Source organism: Melospiza georgiana, chromosome 15, assembly GCF_028018845.1.
Source record: "Melospiza georgiana isolate bMelGeo1 chromosome 15, bMelGeo1.pri, whole genome shotgun sequence".
Lineage (NCBI taxonomy): Eukaryota > Metazoa > Chordata > Aves > Passeriformes > Passerellidae > Melospiza > Melospiza georgiana.
The window spans coordinates 3,259,604-3,287,017 of NC_080444.1; the positions used below are offsets into that span (position 1 = coordinate 3,259,604).

General features: G+C 47.9%; 3 protein-coding genes across 4 annotated transcripts in view; 2 read left to right on the forward strand and 1 right to left on the reverse strand.

Moving 5' to 3' along the window:
- SFXN1 (sideroflexin 1) overlaps nucleotides 1-3,244 on the forward strand; it is a 32,989-nt gene extending 29,745 nt beyond the window's left edge. The window contains exons 10-12 of the mRNA XM_058034925.1: nucleotides 905-954; nucleotides 1,595-1,642; nucleotides 2,866-3,244. Of these exons, the coding sequence (XP_057890908.1) occupies nucleotides 905-954; nucleotides 1,595-1,642; nucleotides 2,866-2,962 (195 nt within the window). The 3' untranslated portion in view covers nucleotides 2,963-3,244. The remainder of the gene's footprint in view (nucleotides 1-904; nucleotides 955-1,594; nucleotides 1,643-2,865) is intronic.
- Nucleotides 3,234-11,805, reverse strand: KIF20A (kinesin family member 20A). The gene is made up of 18 exons (XM_058034923.1): nucleotides 11,650-11,805; nucleotides 11,113-11,202; nucleotides 10,881-11,000; nucleotides 10,303-10,441; nucleotides 10,020-10,207; nucleotides 9,787-9,931; nucleotides 8,863-9,063; nucleotides 8,520-8,631; nucleotides 8,340-8,411; nucleotides 7,660-7,803; nucleotides 7,417-7,582; nucleotides 7,017-7,181; nucleotides 6,328-6,467; nucleotides 6,129-6,231; nucleotides 5,266-5,473; nucleotides 4,787-4,878; nucleotides 4,397-4,534; nucleotides 3,234-3,583 (listed from the first exon to the last, which is right to left on the reverse strand). Exons 1-18 carry the CDS (start codon nucleotides 11,803-11,805, stop codon nucleotides 3,311-3,313), a joined length of 2,652 nt encoding a protein of 883 aa, XP_057890906.1. The 3' UTR covers nucleotides 3,234-3,310.
- A 639-nt stretch (nucleotides 11,806-12,444) lies between these two features.
- On the forward strand, nucleotides 12,445-27,105 carry BRD8 (bromodomain containing 8). 2 transcript variants are annotated; one of them, XM_058034705.1, is made up of 22 exons: nucleotides 12,445-12,498; nucleotides 12,742-12,838; nucleotides 13,673-13,742; nucleotides 14,006-14,055; nucleotides 14,631-14,753; nucleotides 14,908-14,988; nucleotides 15,408-15,472; nucleotides 16,051-16,187; nucleotides 16,609-16,824; nucleotides 18,044-18,188; nucleotides 19,332-19,541; nucleotides 19,954-20,234; nucleotides 20,724-21,179; nucleotides 21,523-21,616; nucleotides 21,827-21,873; nucleotides 22,198-22,412; nucleotides 22,672-22,764; nucleotides 22,948-23,016; nucleotides 23,715-23,892; nucleotides 24,531-24,635; nucleotides 25,528-25,572; nucleotides 26,692-27,105. In XM_058034705.1, the coding sequence occupies exons 1-22, from the start codon at nucleotides 12,480-12,482 to the stop codon at nucleotides 26,749-26,751; spliced, it is 2,856 nt and encodes a 951-aa protein (XP_057890688.1). In that variant the 5' UTR covers nucleotides 12,445-12,479; the 3' UTR covers nucleotides 26,752-27,105. The 2 variants fall into 2 exon arrangements, with proteins under 2 accessions (XP_057890688.1, XP_057890689.1); XM_058034706.1 differs by lacking the exon at nucleotides 16,609-16,824.
- The last annotated feature ends 309 nt before the right edge of the window (nucleotides 27,106-27,414 follow it).

Genomic DNA, 27,414 nt, shown 5'->3' on the forward strand with positions numbered 1-27,414 from the left:
TTTTACCTCATGAGCTATTTTGTTTTAAAATTCCCTTTGTGTCTTTATGGCAGCAGCTGAGTCTGTTCTGCTCTTACTGGAGCAAGAGGCAGCAGTGGCCACTGAACTGTTCTGGGTTTACTTCATTGGTAATGAATTTTAACTAAAATTCTACCAATGAGAGTGGATTCCTAAATAATTTTTAAAGCCTGCAAAAAAAAAAATTCTTGGCATATATTCAAGTTCTGCAAAAGTTACAGAATTAATGAGGCATGTGGGTTATGTGTTGCTTTTTCAGCTTGGTTTTCCCAGTCCTCAAACCCTTCTTTTCTTCAAGGAAAGGTGAACTCTTGCAGAACTGGAGTGTTGCTACAGGGACGAGTTCCTGCACATCAGAGGAAATGCTATGACAGGAGAAAGGGCTAAGAGAGGCAGGTTTACATCTCCTTTATTTATGGCTGGTGGCTCCAGTTGCAGGTTAAAACCATTTGATGCCACCAAAGGGAAGGAGCTGTAACCAGATTGAGCTCTTCCTTGGAATGCCTGGGCAGAATTCCCTGTGCCCTGCAGAGGTGGGGCAGCACCACCTGGAAACTTCCAAATTTCAGCTCTGATGCTACTGTGGGCTTGTGAGACCCAAAGCAAAGGCCCAGGAGCAGGTCCTGAGTCAAACAAACTTACTCACTGGAGTTTCTGACACTTCCTTAGGATCACTGTGTATATGGATCCCCTGGGAATTTCCTTGCTGCTCTCCAAAGGGATTTGGCTCCCAAAGTGGAGCTCAGCATGAAGCCACACTGGTCAGGGCTTTGCCTTCACATCTCAGAGTCTTTTAGGTGCAATGTATCTCTTAAAAGAATTCCAGGAAGGTGGGAAGCTGGAAGAAAAGAGTCCATACTCACTGTGTGTGGTTTTATTTCAACAGAAATTTCCTTGGATGAACGCTCCCGTTCAGGTTGGAATAGTTGGATTCTGGTAAGTAGTTTCCTTGGGTTGGGTCTGCTATCTTAAGAGATACTTGTAGGGGTTTTAAGAATGCAGCAATATTTGCCTTTTTTTTTAAGGAAAAAAGGTTGAGAGTTACTGAGGGCACAGCAGTTATTTCCATCTCTGTAACTGATAAAATATCATGTTAAAAACTAAAAAGCCGTTAGCAGGGAAGGAGCTGCCAAGAAAAGCAGAGGGAGGGGAGAAAGGGAGTGGCAAAAAAAGGAATGTGGCAGCTTGATTAGAAAAGATGCTTTGGCTGCTACCTCTAAACAGTCAGTGGAATCTCATCCTGGAAGGTGATAACTCTGGAAACATTTGGTTAATGGGGTTTAATTTGCTGTGTTCTGGCATTTTCTCTTGTCGTGCACACAAAGGTAAAGCACTGTAAGGACATCAAATGGTAAATTTAGACAAATTTGGGAACATTATATTGAAACATTTAGTGCTGTTTGTAGGTAATGATTTCATAAGGTACAATGCAGTGAGAAATAAAAGTTACAAAGCACTTTGTGGAACTTTTACCTCACTGTGTACAGAAAACAAGCTTTTTACTTAAATCATGTATAAGATTTTTGAATTCTGTTTTAGCACCTAAATATTGTAAACCTGGTTTTGTCTCCTCTAGTCTCGTGTTTGCAACTCCCCTGTGTTGTGCATTGTTTCCTCAGAAGAGGTGGGTACTGCTGTGAATTATTACCTCAGTGTTATTCCAGATCCAGTCATGGCTGCACACAGACACAAACACAAGGTCATTGCCTGCTCAAGCAGTTTTAATTCCCATATAACAAAGGTGATAAACAAGAGAATATACAGAAAAGTAATAACTGTGTTATTCATCAGTAATACATAATAGTTGTTTACAAACCCCAGCAGCTCAAGATGAGTTCTATACAATATATTCATGTCCAGTAAGGTTATGGATGCACTAAATACAGTCAGAGCCCATTTTATTTTCAGCTGGAAACTCTTCTATTTATAAAGAACAGCACTGGAATAATCTGTGCTCATTTGTTATTTGGTTAATATTTTTCCAGACTTTTTCATCAATACAGAAGTAGCTCAGTACTGAAAGCAGTCTTAGAAACAATATTCATTATAGCTGAAATCCTTATGAAATCTGAATGAGTTACTTAAAAAACTTTGCTCAATTTGGTACATAGTATGGCCAGGGCCTTAAATTCAGCTGTCCCTCTCATTTTAATAGTGGTTGTCTTAACTCAACAAGCTCCCAGCTGTTCCTTAAACAGCCCAAGCTGGAGCTGAGTCCATGAAAATGCTGAACTAAGGCAGCTTTTGACTTCCAGAAAACAATAGCCAATTCTCAGTGGTGTTTGAGTACAACAGAGCTGACACCATCTGTCTCCCTGCTTGGCCTAGGACAGGGAACTGTGGTAAACAAGTGTCACTAGGCTACCTGGAGATGACTTGACAAACCAACCCAGCACACGTGCTACAGTTCTTGATTTCAGCCAGGGCTCTCCAGTTCAGAGGAAGATTAGACCTTGAACTGTGTTCAGGAAATTGCAGCTGTTCAAATGACCTGGCAGCTTACTTCACTTTACTGTGAACCAGCTCTCATAAAAACAAACCTTTTATTCAACTGAATAAAATCACATAGTAAGTTAAACAGGAAAATATATTCTATTCAATAAAAATCATTTTAGGAAGGTAAGTTTCAATTGCCAGCAACAACCTGAGCAAGGAAGTGGATCCTTACCCTCATGGTAATAGCAACAGCCATTTCCTCACTCCATGGCCTGTCCCACTGCCATTGGAGCAGGGATTCATGTGCCCTGGTCTGTCAGATCTGAAAACTCTTTTGACAGATACATTGTCCATCTTGTTTTCCCTCTGGTGCTTGTTTGGTGTAACCCCTTGTCTGTTTATTTTGCTCAGTTCCATGTCGGTGTCACGCTTGGAGCCAGATTTGCGAGCCAAGATCCGAGCCAGCTACCCTGGCCTAGAACGTGTATACTTCAATAAAGGATTATAATTCAAGGAAGGCAAAGTATCTTTCAAGGAGGAACTTATGAACTTATTTTTTGAATTGTGTGCCAACATAGACAAGAACACCTTTATCTTGTTCTTTTGTTAAACAGGTTGATCATCTGCGTTATTTTACAGTTGAAGACTTTCCTCAGTATAGTGTTTAAATCACATAAGGTCACTTTGTCCACTTTGGTATTGTTTGAAAGTTTAAACATACATATCCAGAGATGTTTACATAAGTCTCAAGCAGCTACAATAACAATAAAGAAGCGCACAATGAAAACCAGATGCTATTATATTGGATTTGCCACCTGTTCCAGTAACAGCGGGGTAGGGACCTCCTTTTGAAAAGTCATAGAGCAACTGAACGAAGTTGCCAGCCTCTGGTAGCCGCAGGACGGGTGGCTGAACGTGTCAGGATGTTGTGCAGGAAGGGCTTTTTGCCAGGAGGCTGATTGGGCTGCAGGTTCTCCCTGTTGGCACAGAAGCGTTTCTTGAGGGCGGAGGTGGGCGGCGCCTGCAGCCTCTGCACCGTGTGGTACTGCTCAGCAATGCAGGCGGCCTTCTTGCGCAGGTCCAGCTTCACCAGCATCATGTTGTTCTGCAACTCTGCCAGGGTCTGGTCCTGAAGACAAGATACAAATATATTTTTAAAACATAAAAATATCGAAATAAAAACCCATAGAAATAAAAGCCCATTCCGAGTTGGAGCAGACCTTAAAGATCCTCGTGTTCTCTGTTGTGGACAGGGACAGCTTTTACTAGACCAGCTTGCTCCAAGCCCTATCCAACCTGGCCTTAAAATACTTCCAGGGACAGAGCAGCCACAACTTCTCTAGGAAATGTATTTTCAGTGCTTCAGCACCCTTAACAGTATTTTTTCCTAATATCTAATCTAAACCTCAATATGAAGATATTCCCCCTGGTCTTGTACAAAAAGTCCCTCCAGCTTTCTTCTATGCTCCCATCAGGTACAGTGAGAAGTTGTCTTAACTCCCTGGTTACTGTGAACTGAGGAGGATAAACAGCCTTTCGCCAAAATTCACTAACTTTGCTAAATAAGACCATGCATAAAAGCTTCTACTGTCAACAGTGTAGCAGTTCAGTAGCACATAGGAACAGTAAGGGTGGGACAAAGCTGACTCCATCCTGCTGCAAATATGCTGCCATAGCAACTGTGATGGAGTGGATAAGGAAATGAGAACTCTGAATTCTCCTACTGAACAGGATCAATTTGAGTCTCCTGTGGAGAGGTAAATACACAACCAACTCAGGCATTGAAAAAAAAATCAGTCATAGAGCTCCCTTCACAAAATATGCACTGGCAAATAAATAATTTGATTTGCAGCAGCAAGAACTTTGGTTGCTGTGATTATGGCAAAGCACACAGACTGGACCCCTCTTCCCCATGCAGCCCACACCAAAGCAGACACATCACCTGTCTTGCCAGGATGTCATCACACATGCCCAGGGCTTCTCGCAGCTTCCCTGCCCCTGTGCTGTGGCAGCACGCTCGCTCTGCAGACTGGAGAGACTCCCCAATTTTGTGTAACTCTGCACGCAGCAATCTGACGTTCTAGAAGAGAGAGGTTTAATGCAACAGCTGGTTTTGGCACTGCTCTGCAAACAAAGCCACCCCAAGGTAATTCAGACATGCAGCGCTGAGGGAGGATCGGATACTACAATCTTCAACTCCTTTAAGTCTGTAAGTTCAACAAACCCATTTCATTTGTTTAAAAACCTGGAAACAGCAGCCCCAAACTCTCTTTAAGCTGGCAACCACTTGGCCCTGCAAATGTTATTTTCTGTAACACAGAACTGGAGTTACCTTCTGTCCATCCTCCAGCTTCCTATCCACATCCATAGTAATGGGTTTGGCAGAAGGAGGTGGTTCCACTAATTTCTGGTACTTGTGCAACTCTAGGAACAGACAAAAAGTAGTGAGAAACAGGACATTGATCAGCTTTCAGTATTCCTGAAATTCAGGACTTCCCTTGAGACAAGCTGCCACAGGCAAGCTGGAACAAGCTTTTGAGTTTGTGCAGAAAGGCACAAACATTCCAGGCTTCTCCCATTCACTTAGACAAAGGGGCTTAAGAATTTGAATGGAAGGATTATCCTGTGCTAAAGTCCATTTTCCTGTGAAAATGAAATGAAACTGCCCATCCAGCACATTATTCCTGTCACCTACAAGTCAAATCATGTTTTGAGGGTGCCTAAATCCAATGTACCCTGAAGGAAGTCTCTCCAACCCTGCACAGAGAGCTCTCAGCAGGGTTCGGAACCTGTGCAGCATTGCTGCTGTACCTGCACTTGTGGAATTCAACTCCTTCTGACACTGCTCCAGCCTGGCTTTGGTGTCTGCCAGCTCCTGCTGCAGAGCAGACGAGCTGCCCGCTCGCTTGGATCGACGTACACTCTGCTCTGACTCCTTTTGCTTGGCATCCAGGCTCTCCAGCTTTTGTTTCGTCTCCTTCAGAGCAGCTTTGAGCTCCGAAATCTCCTCGTCACGCTCCTGAGAAAGGAAGTTTGTTCAGAGAGTCAACAAGATTTTTGTAGCACAACTTGTGTGAAACGTTCTGTGTCTTTATTCCTGGAGAATTTCTCAATACTACACTTCACATTGAACCCAGCCTTTAAGGTTACTTTTAAGTGAGTACAGCAAACCCAGTTCCTGGGAGCCTAAACCACCTTTTTACAGGCTCTAAAGAAGAGGGATTGTTTTGGGAGTTGGTATCTTCAGAGCAGTCTGAAGAAGTCCCAGAGGTCACTCAAATGCTGTAGGCATAAAAATATGGACAGGTCCATACCCATCATCACAACTGAGAGCAAGAAGAGAAATTAACACATCTTGTGTGAATCTGAAGAGCCCAAATCCAGCCACTAGTGTAAGGAGTAAGGGGGGAAGAGAATCATGTTGAACAAATGGACAAATCAGGATGGTTGCACATTAGCTTCCAGATTGACTGTTCAAAATTAAGAAGCCTCGTGGGCTACATAAAGTAGGAGACAAGAAACAAAAATTCTGGATCAAGGGATGAAATAATATCACCAAAAATACCTCAGAAAGCAAAATCTTTCTTTTCACTTTGCATAAAGATCTTCCTGCACTCAAGTACCCAGAGTCCCTTCCCAACCCACTGCTGCTTTCCTGATTGCCCTGAACAAACCTGCATTTCCTCCTGGTAGTGGTCAGTCAGTAACTCCTTCAGGATGTTCATTTTACCCTCGTACAGTTCCTCCAGCTGCTCTCTCTGAGCATCCACGTGCTGGCTACAAAGAGAACGACCAATCCCACATCAGGATCTGGCAGTCCTGGGTGCTGCAGCTCATCCTGAGCAGAGGGAGGGAGAGCAGCACAGGCTGTACCTCCACCACTGCTCCTTCTGTTGCATGTGCTCCAGCATCTCGTTGCAGATCTCCTCGCGCAGGCGCATCTCGAGCTGCAGCTTCTTCTGCCGCTCCTGCACCAGCAGCTCCCGCGCAGCCTCGACGGCACGCAGCAGGTCCTGCAAGAGACACAGCTCTGCTGCCCACGCTGCACTACAGAGCTCAGACCTGCAGTAAACTAAGTGGTGCCATGTCTGCAGGATGCAGGGATCTAGATTTAAGGAAAGAAAAGTCACCAGGGTTTGCTACCTCAGCACATGACAGTTTGAGTCTCTGTAGAGATGACTTCATCTTGAGCATTCAGCTATCCCCACTGCCTGCTTTATCTAGAAAGTTTGATTATTTTTCCCCCATTTAGATTCCTGTTCTGCATGTTTTCTAGATTTCCCTTGCAGAAAAAGAATTACAGGTCTGCACCTGCACTGTTACTGCCACTTTTCCACAGATGACAAAGTGCTTTCAAATTCAGCATGTGTATCAGATTTAGACCAACTGCAGAATGTTTTTGTCAAGGATTCCCAATTTCCTGGGTCCTTTTTCCTTCTGAGGTTTTGTGTCATCTCTCTTGGCTCTCTCTGAGCTCCAATCCCAGCTCCCCAGGCCAAAGCTAACACTCATGTTCTTGACCTTGCATCCACATAAAGGCTGTAAAACAAATGACAACGCACCTTCTTCTCATACATAGAGACATCTGCCTCATCCTCTGTGTCTTCTTCTGATTCCACATCTTCCTCTGGCTCTGCCTCTGGACCCTGGCTGATTCGCCTGCTGTGTTCTTTGATGATGGACTTTAAGGATGGAAGTCCCAGCTTTGTGGGAGGTGCCTGAACAAGCTGAAAGAGAAAAGACCTCTATTTTCTATCTGCAAAGCCTGGAAGTTGTGTGGTCTTTAAACACAGCCAGCCCCTCTCTGCAACCTGTTAGCCATTTCAGTTTAGCAGAATCTATCTGAAAGCAATAACCACTGGAGATGCATAGGGACAAGGTACAATCATGCCCCCTCTCCTTGTGGTGGGAAGGGACCCAAGCTACCCTGACCATGCCATGATCCTGGTGTGTGTTACTCACCTGGCTGGCAATGGCAGAGAACTTGGCTACGTGCAGAGTCTCATCATAGGTGGAAGCACACTGGTTGATGTTGACAATCATGCAGGAGCGCCCGCGCCCGGTGAAGAAGCCCTGGAACACGCGGGTCAGTTTGCTGTCCCGGAACGGAACCACCGCCTGCTTTGTCCTGGAGGAGAGACACCAGTGAGCTGGGAAAGCAAAAACAAACCCCCACACCCTCCCTCTGGAGGAGTGGCTGCTCACCTGGCCTGCTGGTTCTGGCGGAGGGCGGCGATGCAGCGGCCCAGGGTGTGCAGGGAGGTGTTGATGTTGTTGGCTTCCTTCATTCGCTCCCCGCTCCTCTGGTCCTTGCAGCGCTCAGAGCCCGCCAGGTCACACAGGGACAGCCTGAGGGAAACACAGTGATACTCACATCTCTTACAGCCTTTGTCCTGCCATAGCAGGCTTACCCTTCAGACATCCTGCAGTCACCTTCCCAGCTTCCCCATAAGGGCACAGACCACTCTTTTGGGGTGCCTGGGCTGTTGATGGATAGAAGAGCCTGCCTTAAGTGTAGGGGTCACACAAAGTAACAGCAAAATGAGCTTTGAAGTGTCAACTTCAGAGATCCTTTGCCAGTCCTCAGAACAGCCACTTTCCAGATAAATACATCCCAGGAACAGGCACCAGCAGCACTCAAATCGGCCTGCTGCAAAGGGTAAGGATGCTCACATTTACCTTCACTCAAAAAGCCTGAGAACTACCTCAAGTTGTGCCTTGCAGTACTTCTCAAACTCCTGTCAATTCCAAGACTTAACATTCATTCCTTCCAAGTATACTTTCAACACCACCATCATCAAGATACTTCCCATACCCCAGGCCCTCAACCACAGAGACAAGAAAGTTGAGATTACACCCAAATCCTAAAAAACCATGAAACTTACTCGCTGATTTTTGGAACAACTTCTCTGGCACCTCTTTGCAAGTGCAGAATGCGAATAGAGAACACACTGTGACTGTAAAGAAACATGCAAATATTTACAAAAAAAAAAAAAAACAACAACCAAACTTTAAAAGCCCCTCAGAATTGTATTTCTGCCTAAACAATCTCTCTCCCTTCAGACCTGCGACTGGAGTTCTGGTTCATGTGGGTGCTTGCAAAACTCTGGTTTTTCCGACCCAGTTTCAGGAGCTTCCAGGCCTCATCAGCATCCCGGACATTGATCCAGTTCAGATCTGGAAAGCAAGCATGCATTGGGCACAGCAGTTGGGAGACTGGCAGAAAACTTATCTCAGCCCCAACCTCACTATTGTACATCCTTGACATCAACCAATTTGACAATCCTGCAAATCCCAACATCAGAGCTCTCTGTGGGGCTCTCCAGCACATCACTGCCAAGCCACCCACCCACTCAGTCCTAAAACCTCCCTAGCAGGCCTCCAACCCTCTCCTGCAGGCAAACCCACCTTTCACATAGGGGTTGCCAGTCTGGTCCTCGCAGAGCCGCAGCGTTTGCCGCTTGCGGTTCTGCCCAGGCAGAGGTGGTTCTAACAGGTCATAGATTAACTCGTTGTAGATCTCAAAGAAAGAGACCCAGATGGAGAACTGCACATCTTCTGGGCTGGTGAGTGAAATGCCTTCCAGGTCAGCCCAGCAAGGGCCTAGTTCTGGGGAAAAAAGGAAAAAAAAGGAAGGAAAACAACTCATCATTGCAGCTTTTCATGGGTTCAACAGAATGGTTTAGGTCTACAGTAAGATACTTCCACCACCCAGCAAAACCACCCCAGCACAAATCCTTTCATTTACTTCCTCTCATTTGCATCTATTCTAATGCCTGTCCCCAGTGAGACAGTCTAAAGTTTCCTTTATCAGTATCACCTGCTCTGTGAAAGGACTTTTACGTACTCAAGTTTGATTCCAGAATTACAAGATATTTCAGACATGAACTGTTTCCCGCATAACTGAAGTTTTAGTCCTTGTTATCTCCATCACTCCGTGCTTCTGGATACCTGAGTAGCTGGGAGTTCCTGGCTTTGACAGCCAGAGCACAAGTGCTCAGTGCAGCCTGCCACTCTGGCATCCTGCTTCCCAGTAACCCACATCTCACAGCAATCAGCTGCTCAATAACCACATTCCTTGAATGAAGTGACTGAATGTCAAGCAGTATTTCATTTCATAAGGCTTGGTTATTATAGAGTGGTGAATTCCTCTGATATTGGCAAAATACATACGGAGTTCTTCTGACATGGCATCTTTCAAGGGGAAAATCTGAGGCTACAGCACCTTTGCTCCCTTACCCAGAACACAGCATCCAAACAGCCATCACCCTTTTCTTCCCCCATCCTCCAGCAAAAAGCAGCAGGTAGTACCCAACAGGCTTCCAGAAATACCTTCTGTCTGGCTGAGGTCTGAACGGTTGGTGAGCTGGCTGGATGAAGACAGCCCAGCAACTCCACTGTCAAAGCTGCCACTGGTGGTGGCCTGGAGCTGAGATTCAGCACTGTGACTCCTCTTCATGGGCGTCAGCAGTTCCTCCTTGAAGGAAACAAGGAACAGGAGCATGCAGGCAGCGTGACACCACCCCTTTCCTCTTGCTGTTGAACCCCCAGAGGCCTGTGCTTACCTCCCAGAGTCCCCTCTGCAGCATCATCTGCTTCTTGGTCTCCTCCTGGCGCACCTGCCTGCTGTCCAGCCTGGTCACCTCGTTGGAGAGGGCAGGCTTCAGGTCCATGGCCTGGTACAGCCGGTCCCCCACACTGTGGAAGATGGTGGCCAAGGAGCGAGGCAGAATCCCCCCGTCCTGGGCAGTGCCTGCAGCAAGAGCAGCAGCAAAGCTGAGGATTCAGAGGCAGGAGACAGAAAACAATTCCTTCAACAGGCCCCACAACACTTGGTGCTGTCCTTACCCTGAATTGTGTGAGTCTTCCCTGAATTGGTGATGCCATAGGTGTAAACCAGACAGTTCTGCCCACTCAGCACATCCTTTACCACCTGCTTCATTGTCTCATCAAAGAACAGCTTCTGACCCACCTCTGGTCCAAAAATCTACAAGACACAGGAAAAATGGCTTCATGTAGATCTTGCCTATCCTTTGCTGGTGGTTGCTCAAGTGATATTACATGGTCCTTTGTTCCCTGCAGTAGCCATGAGCAACCTAACAGCAATTCCAGCTGAGCTCCCTAGAAAAACAAGCTGCTTCTTTATTTAATCCAATAACATCTCACATCACTGCAGCCCTCAGCCTGTTTAGAGCCTCATGAACAGGAGTTTGCCATTTGCTGCCAAAAATGAGTTATCAGAAACAGCTTAAAATTAAAAAACTAATAAAGTAGCAACTAAAACCTGAAGTAACCTGATTGCTTGAGACTGCAGAGTTCAGGCAGTGGCCTGGGGTCAGTGGATGTGAATAAGGCTGCTTTTCAAGCTGCAGGGCTGGTTTAAGCTGAAATCACTTCCAGATGGGTTGTTTGTCCCAGCTACCTACCCTGGTGAAGGAGAATCTGTGCACTGCTTGTCCCACTCCTCGCTCTGTGCTCCGCATGGTGAAGGAATTCTTTGGAGCTTTCAGAATAAGGGATTCCGAGTTCTCAATACAGACACAGCCCTAAAGAACACATAAAATCCATCATTGCAGTGGCTTACAGGAGGAGAGACAGCGAAGGACAACAGCATCTCCCAGCAGGCACACAGCCAGCTCAGACTCTTCAGTGTCTTACCTGGTCTTCTCCTTTGTCTACTTCTGTAGATTTCAGAGGTCGAACTCTGAGGTAAACCTTTAACTTTCCGTTATTGTCTTCAGTTACAGCCTGTAAGAATCAGCACAAGTTAAACATGGCAGCCAGAAAGGCAGCACACACCCCCCATGGGAACACTTAACAGGAACAACAATATGGAGCACACATGTTGGCTATGCTGCTAGTGCTGAGGAATTTCCCTGGTCCCAAAATCACCAACAATGCTGCCAGAAACGTTCTTAGGCATTTCCAAGCACGCCAGCTTTTTTTTTTTTTTTTTTTTTTGTTTATCTAATGGATCAGACCAACAAGCCAAGGGCCTAACACCAAAACCAAGCATCACCTCAAGAAGCACTCACTGCCCACTGCTCTCCCAGGAACTGCTCCCCCTAAATTCAGTATTTTGTTGCTGCCTCTTCTGAAGAGTCTCTGTTATTTTTGCATCACACCTCTTTTGTACAGAGAACAGCAGGCACGAGTGAAAACGCTGCCCTGTTTGTTACAGGGCTCCAAGCTGACCTGAGAGCCCTCGAGGTTTGGGGAGATGGCAGAGAACTCCGGCAGCAGGTCCTTGCGCAGGTCAGCCCCAAAGCCCGTAGCTGTGGACTCGAGCACGGGGGAGGCTGCAGCCTCATCGTCAGAAAACAGCCCTGGGGAGGCGAGTGCTTGTGCCATGGTGCCTCACACGCTCCTGGGGAAGAGGGGAAGGGACAGGGTGGTGTTACAGCAACCCCTGCACATCCATCGGTCCCCACGTGGAGCCCTCCCTACACGCATCGCAACGTGCACACATATACACACAGCCCCTGAACACGGGGAAACCTCACAGAACCCCGGACACACACAAACACCAACCAGGACTCCAAATCCACCTCCCGGACATACGGACACCATACAGGTGACATGCACACAGACACCCCATTAACACAGGGTACCAAACAGACCTAACGCACACACCAACCACCACACAGGACACCCCGAAGCCCAGACGCAGCTCGTCGCCGCTCCCCCACACACACAGCCCAGCACCACACGGGTCCGGCCGCACTCACAGGGACCCACCGACACCGCCGGCCGCCCCTCTGGCCGCTCCGGCCCCGCTGCCGCTCACGCCGCCCCTCGCTCGGCGTTTCAAACCTCGCCGCCCGCCCGCTCCGCCAATGGGAGCTCGGCATGAGAGCCCCTCGACCAATCAGCGCCCGTTCTTGGGACGAAGGGGGCGGGGCCCCGGGCAACCGGCCGCTCGCGCGTGCGCGCATACGGCGAGGGGGCGTGGCGGCGCTCGGCCGCCTCCCGGCGGGCTTTGCGCGCGGTGCCGCCCCTGCCGCCCTCAGGGCCGGGCGGGGAAGATGGCGGCGGGGCCGGGGAGTGAGTGCGAGGCTGGCCGGGAGACGCGGCGGGGAGCGAGCGGTGGCGGGGCTGGGGAGGAGAAGGGACAGGGGAATGGCCCGAGGAGAACGGAGCGGTTCCGGAGGACCCTCCTAGAAAGAACCTACGGGGGTGCGGGGCGGGGCCAGTGAGTCTGGGGAGGGGCGGGGCCAGGTGGTAGAGCCGCGGGTTCGAGTCCCGATGTGGCCGGGACTGTCCCCACACTCCTGCCCTGTCCCGCAGAGCACAAACTGCTGAGCGCCGGCCCCACCGAGCCCTGGTCCATCCGCGAGAAGCTCTGCCTGGCCTCCTCCGTCATGCGCAGCGGCGACCAGAACTGGTACGGGAGCGGGAAAGGCGGGCGGCATCTGCACAGCCCCGGGCACGGCACGGGGCTGTCACCGCGCTGCCTCTGTTCAGAACAAAAATGGGGTGTAAGAGGTGTGCAGGGTGTACCTGCACAGGCATTTTGTTGGCTTCATAACTACTGAGTGAACCCAGAGGTGTGGTAATCAAAATAAAAAGCGATGAGAGCTGGAGAGGGAGTTTGAACAAGGACATGGAGTGTCAGGACAAGGGGGAATGGCTTCAGACACAGAAAGGGAGAGTTAGGTTGGAGATTAAGTAAAAGTTCTTTATTGTGAGGCTGGTGAGGCACTGGAAAGGGTTGTCCTGAGAAATTGTGACTGCCCATCCCTGGAAGTGTCCATGGGCAGGTTGGATAGGGCTTGGAGCAGCTGGGATAGTGGAAGATGTCCCTGCCTATGGCAGGGGATTGGAACAAGATGATCTTTAAGGTCCTTCCCAACCCATTCTATGATTCTGTGTTCATAATTAGATGAGGTGAGTTGTGGACAACAAAGATATTCGGTAACAGATTCCTGTGCACTGAACCTATAGCTCTGTTTTACTGTATTTTTATGCTCCCTAAAGTAAGGGTTTTGTGGAAATGTAGTCACATAATCAGATACAAGAAACTTGCTTTTCAAAGCAAAGGAGTGAAATTACGGTTTATTAGAAGCAGGTAAATATTTTTGAGACTTGTAAATCCTTGGTGAGATTATCATGTGTAGCAGGGTTATTCAATGAGGTAAAGAGAGGTTTTCATCTTTTCTCTTCATGTTGATTGGGGGAAAAGATAAATTGATGGTGACTTGTCATTTCCCTCCCACAGGGTCTCAGTCAGCAGAGCCATCAAACCTTTTGCAGAGCCAGGACGCCCACCTGACTGGTTTTCCCAAAAGGTAAGGCACTGACATCTGAATCTTGGACACAAAATCTCTGCACAATCAGAAAAGCCAGACTGAGAATGAATTTAGGATTAATTGTTCCATGCTTTATCCAGTGCACAGTTACTAAGTAAGGCTAACTAATGAGATCCTTCACCAGGTGTGTGATTGAGCTGTGAAATTCCTTGCCTTGGGAATTTGTGGGTGTCCATGTATTTTGGTGTGTCCTGCTGTTTGGGCAAGCAGACTGTCCTCTGACTTCCTTTGTTTCTTTTCAGCACTGTGCATCTCAGTACTCAGAGCTCTTGGAGACCACAGAGACCCCAAAGTGAGTACAAAGTGTGACCCCAGCACAGCCTGCAGCAGCTCAGGGGGCACTCCTGGGCTCTTGCAGCAAAGTCCTTGTCACTCTTTGATTACTTTTTGTCCTCCAACCAATTCCTCCCAAAAGGAGCATTTCAGAATGAGAAAATTCAGCTGGAATAGCTGTTGTGGGACAGTGGCATCAGTGTTTTTCAGATGGGAAAGTTAATATTTATTTGGCTGGAATAAAACACTGCATATTTGCCTTACTGGTCAGAAACTTCACACATAAATTTATCATTCAGAGTAGGGGTAGAAAAGAGAAGGATTGAGATGGGAGATGTTTTGTATTTGTCACTATTTTGCAATGGTTTCTTACAGTTTTCTTATCAGTGTTGTCACTACAGCTCTGTGATATGAGTGAATTTTTCTGAAGAGATTGTTTGAACATTGTGCTGCCCAATATAATTTAAGGGAATTGGAGGAAGTTGATTTTTTTGGATGGTCATGTCATGAGTGATAGAAAGCAGCCATTTATGAAAGAGGAATTGAGTTTTCTTGTGGTTTGTGTCTGAGTTTCTCTTTTCTCTTATTCTGTAGAAGAAAACGTGGTGAGAAGGGAGAAGTTGTGGAGACAGTGGAAGATGTTATTGTGCGGAAACTGACTGCTGAGAGGGTTGAGGAATTGAAGAAAATTATTAAAGAGACACAGGAAAAATACAGGTACATGACAGAGGTTTTAAAATGTTGCACACCTGAGAGTCCTGTCCTGAAAAAGTAATCCAAGTGGGATGAAAACTGGGGGTGATTGGGGTGAAAATGCTGCTTAAGGTGTCCAGTTCAGTGATCAGAATGTAAAAAGATTTTATGATTCCAGGCAACTCAAGAAGGATGCAGAGCTGATCCAGGCCGGACACATGGACAACAGACTGGAGGAGCTGTGCAATGAGATTATGATGTGGGTTATTTCATTATTTCTTCTCAGATTGTGGTTTCCTGACACTCTGTTTGGCAGCATCTCTTGCTCCACATAGTTTGGGTTAAGAGAAATGGAGCTGGGCAGATGCTTTGGCCTCTGAGAGCTTGCACTGGGGGAGAGCAGCTGGTGTGGAACATCCTTTGGAGTTGCTCAGTAAAGAGCTTGGCCATGGCTTGCAGAACCATGTTTGCAGCCTCCATTCTGGCAATCATCTGGAAGTGAAATTTCCTGCCCTGTGTGTCATTCTCTGGCTCTGCTGCTCGCCTTGGGGGGTTTGAGCCTGAGTGGTTTGATGTTGTCTGGAGATAACAGGGTGGGCATCAGTAAAACACATTTTGAAGAGGGAATTAAGGGGAACTGAGACACCCTGTGACAGCAGGTTTTTGTACTTTTTACAGAAAGAAAAAAATGGAAGAGGAGGAAGCAGAGGTCAAGAGGAAGGCTACAGATGCTGCTTATCAGGGTAAGCTGGAAATGAGGTGCCTTCATTTTCCTCAATGCATATATTCATAAGAACATTTAGAAAATACTGAATTCTTGTTAAGACCTGCAGGAGGAATTCTTTGACCCTAGAGTTGGAGAGAGAGGCTGTATTCTCTTTCCAGCACTATATTTATAACAGGGTAAAAGGCAGAGGCTTCTGAAAAAGGAATAAAACCTTCAGGAAAGGTGTATCCAAGGGAAAGCAGGCTTGGTAAGGAGCTCTGCGTTAGAATGTCAGGCTTTTCACACCTTTAGTTTCCCTTGGTCACTCAAGATAAGAGGAAGAAACTTTTATTCTGAATGTTTAGTTCTTCATAACTCTTGGGGCATTTAATGTGGTGGTGGGAGGTGGTGAACACCAAACTGCTAGAGAAACCTGCAGCTGGAGTGCATTACCCAAAGTCTGTATTACTTGGGAACTGAGCCTAGTGGGGTGCAAGAAATTCCTATAACATAAATTGTTCTCTTAAAATCCTTCAGGTTAAAGTCAAAGGTAACTCCTGGGGACTGTCCACAATGGAGTCACAGACTCTCACTGTAGTTCCTGTTCTCTTGCAGCTCGCCAGGCCATTAAGAACCCCCCTCGAAGGCTGACGGGGGTGATGGTTCGTTCTCCTGCAGGCTCCACCTCCCCGGGCGGGGATTATTCCCTCGGAGATCTGTCCCAGCCTGCTGGGGATGAGGCCAGCCCAGGGGTGAGGATCCTTCTCTGGGTAGGAGGGAAAGCCCAGCCTGGGACGTGGGGCTCTGCACCCATCACAGAGGAGGGGCCTGGGGAGAAGCCCTTGCCTTGCTGTGCAGCTTTCAGGTGCTGCAGTGTGGTTGGTGACGGTGCTGCTCGAGATCCATCTCCTCTTCCCTGTCTGTGGTGATCCAGTGCCTGGATCAGAGGCCTTGTAGGGGCATCAGTGGGTTGGCCAGGCAGTCTGTGAGTGCCTGGGAGCTGGCTCTGCAGGGCAGGGAAAGGGTGAAAGCACATGCCTGGAGTAGGGGCAGTGAGTGAATGGAGTAGGTGTCTGTGGTGTGCTGGATCAATGCTCTTGGGGGAAGCAGCAAGCGGGGCTGGTCCGTGTGGTGGAGTGTGGCTTTGAACAGTGTGGTTTTTCTCTTTCTCAGGTCACGCCAGGGACATTGCCCAGCACCCCAGTTGCCTCCTTCATTGGAATCCCTGACACCCCTCCAGGCTCTGCTCCCCTGGATGCCCCCATGACCCCAGTCACTGATGATTCACCCCAGAAAAAGATGCTAGGACAAAAAGCAACTCCGCCTCCTTCCCCTCTGCTCTCAGAGCTGCTGAAGAAGGGCAGTCTCCTGCCCACAAGCCCCAGGCTGGTATGGAGCTCTCTGCTCATATATGCAAGCACACAAACAATTTGCTCCAGACTTTCCCACTGAAAAAGGGGGATCTGCAAAGAATTTTTAAAAATGTGCAGTTTTGTGAGAGTCCCAGCAGAAGTGATAATCTGAGAGGTATAAATACCCCTGTGAGCTGCAGAGGTCAGCCCCTTTTCCAGCAGGACTGCAGGGCTGGTGCAGCACATAGGACTGGCTGTCCCCTCAGTCATAAGGAGTTGGAGTTGCAGGGTTTGCTAGGGGAAATTGTTCTCCCCAGGGAAGGGAATTTGTTAGTCAGCATCATCCCCATCAGCCTCTGTGACATTCTTGGTGATTCCTACACTGGGCTCACAATTCTTTACACCTTGTCAAGAAGTCGTGTTTCAGTATTTTTAATGTGTACAAGAGTAGGGAATCCTTAAATGGCATTTATGACCTATACAGAACTGCTTCAGTTTTCTCCTAACTATAGACAGCTCTTAAAATCACTGTGATGAAAACCCACTTGTGGTGTTAGTGACTTGGGAAGTCTTAGTAGATGCTGACACTGTTCAGAGCCCAGTGTGAAAACAGCAGCCATCAGCTGCTTGTGACACAGATTCCCTGGGTTAGTGCTTGTGTGATGGAGTAGGTGTGTTGCTGTTGACTTTTTTCTTCATAGTAGTCAGATTTAGGGTTTTTTCTATTTGCTAGCTTGGGTAAATGTTCCATGGATTTTGTTTGCAGGATGTAACATAAAGTGGGGCAGGGAAAGGTCATGGCTGTGGAAGGCTGCGTTTCCTTTGTAGGAACAGGACTGGGTTTGCATCTGTTTCAAGGTCCATCATAGGTTCACTGTGTGACCTTGATCAAGTTACTTTCCATCTTGGTATTTCTGCTTCTCTCAACTCAAAACAAGGGATATTTGTGTGCCATCTCAGGGTCTAGAGAGACTCATATGTGTAAAGGATTGTGAGGTCCTTGAAGAGAAGAACTGTGATAGAGCAAACGATGCACTTGGCCTGCAGCTGTGTTACAGCTGAGAACAGGAACAGTTTCAGACTGTCATGTTCTGCACTTGTGTTAGGGGCCTCAGGCAAGGACTAACCTGAATAAAAACTGCAGAGGAAATGCTGGGACACCAGATGCTGGTGCTGTTCATGGAGGTGCACATCTGGCAGAGAATCACTGGTGTGGTGGTATCTCCAGGAACTTGAGTCTCATCCTCCTTTGACAGGTTGGTGAAAACGAAATGGCAGTGGCTTCTGGTCACATGAACAGCTCTGGAGTGCTGCTGGAGGTAGGAAGTGTCCTTCCAGTGCTGCACAGTGGGGAAATGCAGTCAGCACCTGGTGCTGTCCCTGCATCTCCAGCTGCTTCAGGTAACTCGGGCCTTTCCTTTACAGTTCTCCCTTAAGATTTACCGTCAGACTGATCTGTGGATTTTCTTGGGGGAAGGATGATGCCTACCTGGCTGGTCTGGGGATTTCTCTATCAGTTGTGTTCCTATTTATGTAGCCCTGTCCATCTCACCCCTACTTCTTAAGAAGACCCTAATCCTTAAAAGAATGACTGAAACAATTTGGTCTGATCCAGTCCTGATCCATGCAGTCTGGTTTTCTGGGTTGGACGCTGGCTAATACCAGGCATCTGAATGTAGAATGAAAGGGTTTGTTCACCGGGAGTTGGGGAAAAAGTGGTCTAGATCTGATCCCCAACATGTCAAACACAGCTCCCTGTGGATCTGGAGAACTCATGTGCCTTCCCTCTGCTGTATCTTAGAGATCTGTTGAGAGTTAGTCCATTGAGCTGCAGAGGAAGTTCCACAGAGTGGGGGGAAGGGGGACAGTACAAGACTCTGTATTGGGCTTTTAGAACAACCTGCCTAAGGAAGGTTTTTTCCCTCAGCTCCTGCTGACCAGTGATTTAATCACATTGTCTGCAACTGAGATCATGTGTTATTCATTCATACAGACTTCCATACAAGTAATATGGCTTTTCTTATCTACATCTGTTTTTTTAAGACTTGTTAATTTAGTCCAGACAGTTTAGTAAATTCAGACTGGAAGTTACAGCTAAGATGAATGGCAGCCTTTGATATTAAAGGAATTCTTCAGGAAAAACCTGCAAGGAAATCCCCTCCGCTCCCTCCCAGCTCCTGTGACGACTGTTTGTCTTGGCTTACCTTGTGTGGCTCTCTCAGCACTGTTTTTCAGATTTCCCATCATTGTTTTGGGATGAGCCTTTGGAAGGGCATCTCTGTGCATGTGTGGCTTAGTCTGTCCAGCCCTTACAGTGGGTGCAGTGTTCTGTAGCTGCATGATTCTGCCTCAGACTGCACACACAACGGGAGTTGTGCATTTTTTGGTGCAGGTTCTCTGTACAGCTTTTGGGACTCTTTATAGGTATTTCTGTGTCTTTTCCCAGAAGAAGCCACCAGGCAGTGAAGAGCCCAGTGGTGGCTTTGTGGATTTCAGTGGTGGCTGCTTCTTGCTCATGTGCTTTTCCCTTCTACTCTCTGTTAGGTGCTCCTACGCTTTCCCGGCTTTTAGAAGCTGGTCCTGCACAGTTCACCTCACCTCTTGCTTCCTTCTCCGCTGTTGCCAGCGAGCCTCCAGCTAAGCTCCTGCCACCCCCCGTAGAGCCTGTGTCCCAGGCCACTATTGTCATGATGCCTACGCTGTCAGCACCAGCCGTTGTGCCACCAGCTGCAGCTGCAGAAAGCGTAGCCACAGGTGCGTCCCCTACCACGCACTCAGAGCTCACGTCCTGCTGGAAGGCAGAACTTCCCGTGGGATCAGCGCCCTGCGAGCTCTCAGCTGGGCTTTGTCACCTCAGACTCGCCATCCTGGCCAAGAGGGATGGTTATGGCTGGGTTCTGGAGGAAACAGATGGTTTTAAACAGGGTTTGCTGGGTGTTGAGGGGGGGTGCTGGTGATTTGCTGACTGCGGTTCAAGGGTTGGAATCTCACTTTGTCTCTCCTGTGGGAAAGCAAACCCGTATTTGTCTTTTATTAATCTAAGCTGTGGTGGGGTGGATGGGCCTGGGATAGTTGTGTTTGATGCTTGGTGTTACCCACTGCAGTGTTTGTTTATGTGGGGACTTTTCCAGCTTGGTCTCTGACTGTCCCTCTCATCTTTGTGCAGTGAGCCAGCCTGAAGCCTGTGTTTCCATGGAGGCAGTGGCTGATTCCCACACTGTGACAGTGTCCATGGACAGCAGTGAAATATCAATGATCATTGATTCCATCAAGAAAGAGTGCCTGGGTTCTGGGGCTGGCAGCACTGCAGGATCTTCCAAAGATCACTGCATGGATGGGAAAGAAGATCTGGATTTCGCTGAAAAAATGGATATTGCAGTGTCCTATACGGGGGAAGAGCTGGACTTTGATACGGTTGGAAATATTATAGCCATCATTGAGGACAAGGTAAATGGGGAAAGCAGAGTGCCAGTGCCTTTTGCTGCACATTCAGTTGGGTTAATCTCAAATGATTGCTGTTCACCAATTCAGTTTAAACAAACAAGAAATAACTATTCCAGAATGCAGATTCTCACCATCATTTTCCAGATCAACAGGACAGGACACCACTGCTGCTTGTCTGACACTGGTGCTCCTTTTCAGAGTACAAAAAGAAATGTCTTTATTCCTTGGAGGGTAGGGTTTGGGTCATGTTTCTGGCAGACAGCTGAGCATTGCTCACAGAATCCTTTCCAGGAGTGCCATATTTCTGAAACTGAAGCTTCAGCAGAAACTCTCACAGGGAGTGATACAAATCTGGCTGCAAAAAAGGCAACTTTGTAAATGGAGTAGACTGGGATTTCCACAATTGTCTCAGTACCAAATAACATGAACTTTTCTTTAATCCCTGTTTCTGACCTCGTCCTGCACTGCTGTGTGTTTCTTTTGACAATAAAGGTAGACGACCCCCCTGAAGTCCTGGATGCAGCAGTTGTTGAAGCTGCTCTGTCTTCTTTCTGTGAAGATACCGATGACCCTCAGACCCTTCCTGGCCCATGGGAGCACTCAATTCGTCAGGAGCATGAGAAACAGGCCCAGATGCCACAAGTGTCTGTGACTGTGAAGCAGGAGAGACTGGAGTGTGAGGAGCCAGAGGCAAAAGGAATTCGAGACCTAATGGGCATCAGTGAGCTGGGGTCAGAAATAAAGACTGAGATTGCAGAGCAGGACCAGAGTCAGCTGGGCCCTGAAGAAACCATACCAGCAACTGCAAGAGTGACAGAAACTCCAGAGCTTAGAAACCAAGAGATAGAAGAAGATCAAAGAGCAGCTGTAACATCGGGAGAGGCTCCTGAAGTCAAAACAGAGTCATCCCAGGGAGAAGATGCAGTGCTCAATGCAGTGAAGGCAGAGGTATGTGGTCACAGAGGCTGCCTGGAACTGGTGTGGGGAAAGAGGAGCAGTTGTGGCAGGTAGGAGCAAAGTTTAGAGGAAGGATGAGTGCTGGGTTGAAGTGACCCTTCAGTGAATGTGACTGACTGTTTTCCTGGGAGTCAGGCTGCTGATGTGCAGAGCAGCTCTGCTTTAGGCAGTACCTTTGTGTATTTCCCCCCACCCATGTGCAGAACTGCTGCTGGGAAGGTGCTCAGTGAACCTCATTGCCTGGAGTTAGGCTAGGGTGAGTGAGATGTGCCCACACCTTCACTGAAGTAAGCTGACACAAACATCTAGATTTGTGCATTTCTCTTCCCTCCAGACCCCACCTGATGATGATTCATCCCCTCCACAAGTCCCAAATGTGAGTGAAGACTCCTCACAGGCTGATGTTCAGCACAAATTTGAGCTGTCAGGTAACTTAATTAAGCTAGGAAATCTTTTACATGCAACATTATTAGCTGGATAGTTGTTAGTTATCTGGTTCAGGTTTTCTGGGGAGGAGGGAGAAAAGATTCCTGTAGGAACAGTGGTAATTACTGCAGGACAGTAGGCGTTGGTGCAGGAGCTTTTGTAGGAAAGGCTGCTTGGGAGAATCAATCTTTCTGCATTTCTTTCTTTCACAGAATCAATGAAGGAGGAGGCCCAAGCCCTGTTTAGGAGTCAGATGAAGGTAATTCCCTGTTGGTTTTAGTCATCTTGAGTTAATTAGCAGCATGTTGCTGCTGCTGTCTGCTGAAAGGCAAAGCTTGTGTTCAGCTTTCTGCACTTTGAGCAGTCTGCAGCTGAAGGGAGATGGCTTCAGAATGTAAAGGTGTTTATGTTTGTGCTTCTGGGTCTGTGGGGACAAGCTGGGCAGGCTGGAGAGACTGGGATTTTGTGGAAGTGCCTGTGCAGTTGTCAGCAGCCTCACAGAAAAACCACTTTGCTCACAGAACCGTAGTTGCTTTGTGGCTGCTGTAGCTGTCTGTGCCAGCTGATGGACTCTGTGTTTCAGGATGGGCAGGGTGAGGAGGATGATGAGGACGGTGCCAGTGAGGCTGCCAGTTTGGAGGAGCCCAAAGAAGAAGACCAGGGTGAGGGGTATCTCTCAGAGATGGATAACGAGCCCCCCGTGAGCGAGAGCGACGACGGCTTCAGCGTCCACAACGCGCCCCTGCAGTCGCACGCGCTCGCCGACTCCATCCCCAGCAGCCCGGCCTCCTCGCAGTTGTGAGTGTCAGGGCACACAGCAGGGACTGCAGGATCCCCATTTCTGGCTTGCTGAGTGGATCCTAAGGGAGAATTTGTTGGCCATTTGTTTGGTTCTTGCTTACAAATGTGCAGACAGCACTCCAGTACCAGCTCCCGCCTTTTCCATCTGTCTTTGGCGTGGGTTAGCATGGGCATGTCAAGGACAAAACAAACCACAAGTTTTGTGCTCTGAGGCAGTGATCAGGCTCCTGAAGGAATTATGTTCTTCTCTTCCCAGCTCAGTGTGCAGTGAAGACCAGGAAGCAATACAGGCTCAGAAGATCTGGAAGAAAGCCATCATGCTGGTTTGGAGAGCAGCAGCTAATCACAGGTGAGTTTGATGTCTTGGCAGAAAGAAGTGACTAATCCTAGACAAGTCTCCACTCTCCCATTTCAGAGGCTTATCTCTCTTGGGAGATGATGAATCATATTGTTACAGACAAATTAAAAGGAGAGCATGAAACAAATATTTACCAGCAAGAGCAGGCACTGAGCGGACTGTTTTTCTCTGCAGGTATGCCAATGTCTTCTTACAGCCTGTAACTGATGACATAGCACCAGGCTACCACAGCATCGTGCAGAGGTGAGTCTCAGCAGTCTTCTGTCATCAGAACTCAGTTTGCATATTTGTAGGGATTTCTGGCAACAATGTAGTTTTTGCCTGCTGTGCAGACTTGGAAAAGTGTTCTTTTTCTGACATGATTCAGTCAGAAGCAGGTTTCCCCAAGAGCAGTCATCATCAGACACATGTCTGTACACAGTCCTGACTTTTAGTGAAGTACACTGGCTTACACAGAACATTTTATCAGTAAAGTGAAACTGATCTGTTTCTCCCAGTTTCTGTCCAAGAGTAGGATTTAACCTTTGAAATTCCTAAAAGCTGTTCTCTAATGAGTATTTTTTGCTGTCCCAGATGGTGGACTTTTCTGGAAAAATTACCAGAACTCCCTGCTAGCTGCTGAAATCTCTTGTAAACAGTTCAAGCTCAGTGGCTGCAGCTCTAGCTCCTTAGTTTCTCTGTCAGTGGTGCCTGGAGAAGGCAGATGCCTCTCCTGAGAGATCTCTGAGGCTGTTGTTACTATTCCAGGAAACTGCTGGACACCTTGGGTCTTCTGAGACCCAGGCCTTGGTACTGGGGAGCACAGCCCATAAGGGAGAACCTGTTCAGCTAAATAAAATAGACACTGTAACCAAACACATTATAGACCCGTGGCTGTTTCTAAAGGAGATGGGAAAGAGTTAAGCATTTCTGTTGCAATTTTGCCTGCATTTCTTTCACAGGCCAATGGATTTATCTACCATCAAAAAGAACATTGAGAACGGGCTGATCCGAACCACGGCCGAGTTCCAGCGGGACATTATGCTGATGTTTCAGAATGCAGTGATGTACAACAGCTCTGACCATGATGTGTACCACATGGCTGTGGAGATGCAGAGAGATGTCCTGGAGCAGATCCAGGTGAAGTACTGAGCTGAGGCCAGTGCAGGACAGAGATCTGCCTTGGTCCATAGGTCTGGCTGTGCCACAGTTTCACTCCCAGTGTGTTTGAATGCAGTGGGTCCTGCCCTTCCCTGCTTCTCTCTCATGGTAGCTCGGGTGTTTGTGTGGAACTAGATTGTGGGTGAGTTAAAAGTAACACAGCAGAATATTTTTTATGTTCATCCCAGACCAATTTCAGATGTAATTTCCTTCAGGGAAATGCTTAGGCCAGCAAGAACCAGGGTGTGGTTCAGGAACAGAAACGAGCAGCAAGAACAGTGAATGACAGGGGACGCCACGGCTCCTTTGGGTGGCTGTGCTGGTTTATGTTGATATAAAGTGCACATGAAACTGCCCTGTGAATTTATGCTATTTAAAATATCCTTTGAAGCAGAATGTTCCAGCTGGCAGGGCTGAGTTTGAATCGGGGTTTTGTAGTTCCTCAGGACTTGTGGCTTCTGAGGTAAATTGGGGAGCTTATTCTGAGCAGCGCACAAGGAACTGAAACTGCCTCTGACCCAATCATTCCCAGCCCTGTGGTCTGTGATAGGTAACTGACATGCACTAACTGAGCTTGTTTTGCTTGACAATCTTAACAGAGTGTGGTTTCCTTGCAGCAATTTCTGGCCACACAGCTGATGATGCAAACATCAGAGTCAGGGATCAGTGCAAAGAGCCTGCGGGGGCGAGACTCCACTCGCAAGCAGGATGCTTCAGAGAAGGTGAGAATGCTGCACCCTGTGCAAGGGCACTTGGGATCTTCTGAAGAATCCCAAGATACTGCATGAAGTTCCCACACATTGAGGCAAAAGTTCTCACACCAGCATCTTCATATGAACAACTTTTCTTTAAATGTCTCTATTGATTAGATTTCAGTTCTGTACAGCATGCCAGAGGCGGGTCTCATGAGTTTTTTCTGTAATACAAACACTTCTATTACCTGTTCTTAAAAACAGGTGATAAAAACTGTAGGGAAATGAACAGAGTATTGGAAGAGATGTGAATACTCTCAGGCACATGGTGTGACTCTTGGGGATGGGCCTGCAGGGCAGGGAGTTGGACTCAATGATCCTGTGGTTCCCCTCCAACTCCACAGATTCTGTGATTCTATGGTATTGCAGAAAGGTGAAGGGAATTGCCATATCCTTCACTTCCTAGTCAGGTTTTTAGAGCTAGAGAATCAAGTCACCTCTGATTTGCTGTGTAAAATACACCAGAGAACCTTTGAATTCCACGCTGATCTAAGCAATGAAGATTTGTGGTTTTTTCTTTTATAAAGACCTATGCAAACTTGATGAAGTGATCTCAGGTACTCTCTGGTGCGCACAACACTGTGACAGCAGCTAGTGACAGCTGCACTGAGCAGGAATTGTTTGGTAGACCAGGAAAACTTGCTGTGGCTGTGGAGGGAATATCCCTTTCCTGGCATTCTGGCTCTCTCAGTATCCCTCTTTTGTCTGTTTTTATGTTCCTGCTGCACAAGACTGACGCCCTGCAGGAAGGGGAGTGGGGCACATGTTCCTCTATGCTCATGTGTGGGCTCAGTGCTTCTGTGTGGTGTGTGCATTTCCGTAGCTGATGCCTGATGAGTCCTTCTGTTTGGCCTTTTAACAGGACAGTGTCCCAATGGGCTCTCCTGCCTTCCTTCTCTCTCTCTTTGTAAGTATTGAAAGGCTCCAGCAGGTTCTGCAGTACTGCTGCCAGGTGCTCTGCTCCTTGTCTGGGTGATCCCTGCACTGTCACAGCATCCTTAGCGCTGCAGCAGGGTGTGTTTGACCTGGGGGCTGCACCACTGTGAGCTGAGAGGAGACATCTCAGTCCCTTCCTCTCAAAATGGGTGAGCGGGTGGGGCTTCACTCTTCTCTTCTGGTTCCAAGTGTTTTTTGTTTTGTCATCTGCTTTTGCTTTTTTCCATGACTTCTCTCCTGCTTTCTTTCCTTGTAAGTGGGAAGACAAACCCAAGTGGTGCAGTCCTGTAGTTCCTACATCTCTCATGTTTATACAGCTGCCCCTTCCACACGGCCGAGGCAGTACAAAAGGTCTTGGGAGAGTGAGGAGTCAGCTGTTTGTCCTTTATCTGTTCCTGGTTCAGAAAGCAAAAAAGACTCTGCAGAAATATCTTGCTCTGTGCCCGTGGTGATCTGGAAGTGTTTGGAAAAATATTCCCTCTGGGAAACCCCAAGTCTCTGAGTTACTGTGAGGAGAGAGAGGAGGAAGATGGAGAGCTGTCCTTATCTCTCACATTATCTAAAGACAGAGGAGTACTCCAGGAGAGGCAGCAGATCAGCCAGAGAGAGGATCAGAGGAAGCTCTCAGCTCACCTGCTCGTGGAAAGGAGCTGTGTGGAGGAACTAGGGAGCTAGTGCCAGGGTCACTCAGCTGGAGCAGCACTTCCATAGGGATCAGCAGCTGATAAGGTAGGTTAGTCAGCAGTTTTCCTTTTCCCACCTTAAGCTAGAATCTGCTGCTTAGGAGGAAGCCTGCACTGTGCAGGCTCCAAAAGCCTCTGTGTGGGCCAGAGGTGCTGCCTGTCTGTGCCCTGGCTCCAGCAGTGCAGAGATGCTGCCCAGCCCAGCACCCTGCTGCATCCACATCCATGTAGGTAGGTCTGCAGGCAGGCCTTGGCAGGGACGGCTTCCCTTTCTCCTGATGGGAAGGCATGAAAAATTGTTGCCAGATGCAGAATTCCCTTTGTCCTTCCCTGTGTCCCTCCCTCCCCTGTGCCGGAGGGCCGTTCCTGTGGGTTGTGTAACTCTTGTTTGTTTGCCTTGTGAGCAGGACGGAGGCACCAGAGGGCGGCGCTGCGCCATCGAGGCAGACATGAAGATGAAGAAATGATGCTGCAGACACAAAATCCCAGCAGAATCCCAGGCATCCGGAGCTGGAGTGTGAGCAGGCAGCTCTTAGCAGCTGTTGGAGGAGGAAGAAAAGCTGCAGGTCCATTTCTGGGACCTGGTTCACCACCTTGGCTTGCCCTTCTGGAAAGCAGTGTCCTGTCAGAATATGTAACCCAAAGAAACTTCCCTGGAGGGGAAGGCCAGCCCCCCTGCCTGTTTTAGGGCAGTTGTCTTGGGCTTCATCAGTGTTCTGGTGTTAGCTAGCAGCTGGTGGCTCGTACGTACTGTAATGTGAAGTGTACAGATTTTTACTAGTGATGTGTAAATGTGATGTACATTAAAATCTGGGAACAAACCCGTGTGCAGTGTACTGAGCATCACAGCTCTGCAGGGAGGAGCCCTGTGCTACAAGCCTGGATCCCCACCTGGACTACCTGCAAATACAATTCTTTTCCAGTTATCCCTATAACTCTGATGTTAGAGACAATCCATAAATCACAGGAATGCTGCACAGTGCTTGCAAGGAGAGGATTCCATGCTTGTGTGAGGATACAGCACCACTGTGGTGACACTGGAGATCAAACCTTGAGAAGTTAAATACTGCAGTCTTGGTGGAGCTTTCCTTAGGAGAAAATGCATTGCAAAGGACTTGACATTGTTTCCC

Bases quoted from the DNA above. Each gene is read 5' to 3' on its own strand.
- BRD8 (XM_058034705.1), top strand. The intron at 12,839-13,672 runs GTACGGGAGCGG...TCCCTCCCACAG, and splicing joins CGCAGCGGCGACCAGAACTG to GGTCTCAGTCAGCAGAGCCA. The intron at 19,542-19,953 runs GTGCGTCCCCTA...ATCTTTGTGCAG, and splicing joins TGCAGAAAGCGTAGCCACAG to TGAGCCAGCCTGAAGCCTGT.
- KIF20A (XM_058034923.1), bottom strand. From the start codon at position 11,805: ATGGCACAAGCACTCGCCTCCCCAGGGCTGTTTTCTGACGATGAGGCT. The intron at 7,182-7,416 runs GTGAGTAACACA...TTTCTCTTTCAG, and splicing joins TCTCTGCCATTGCCAGCCAG to CTTGTTCAGGCACCTCCCAC. The intron at 4,879-5,265 runs GTACAGCAGCAA...GTCTGTTCCTAG, and splicing joins GTTGAATTCCACAAGTGCAG to AGTTGCACAAGTACCAGAAA.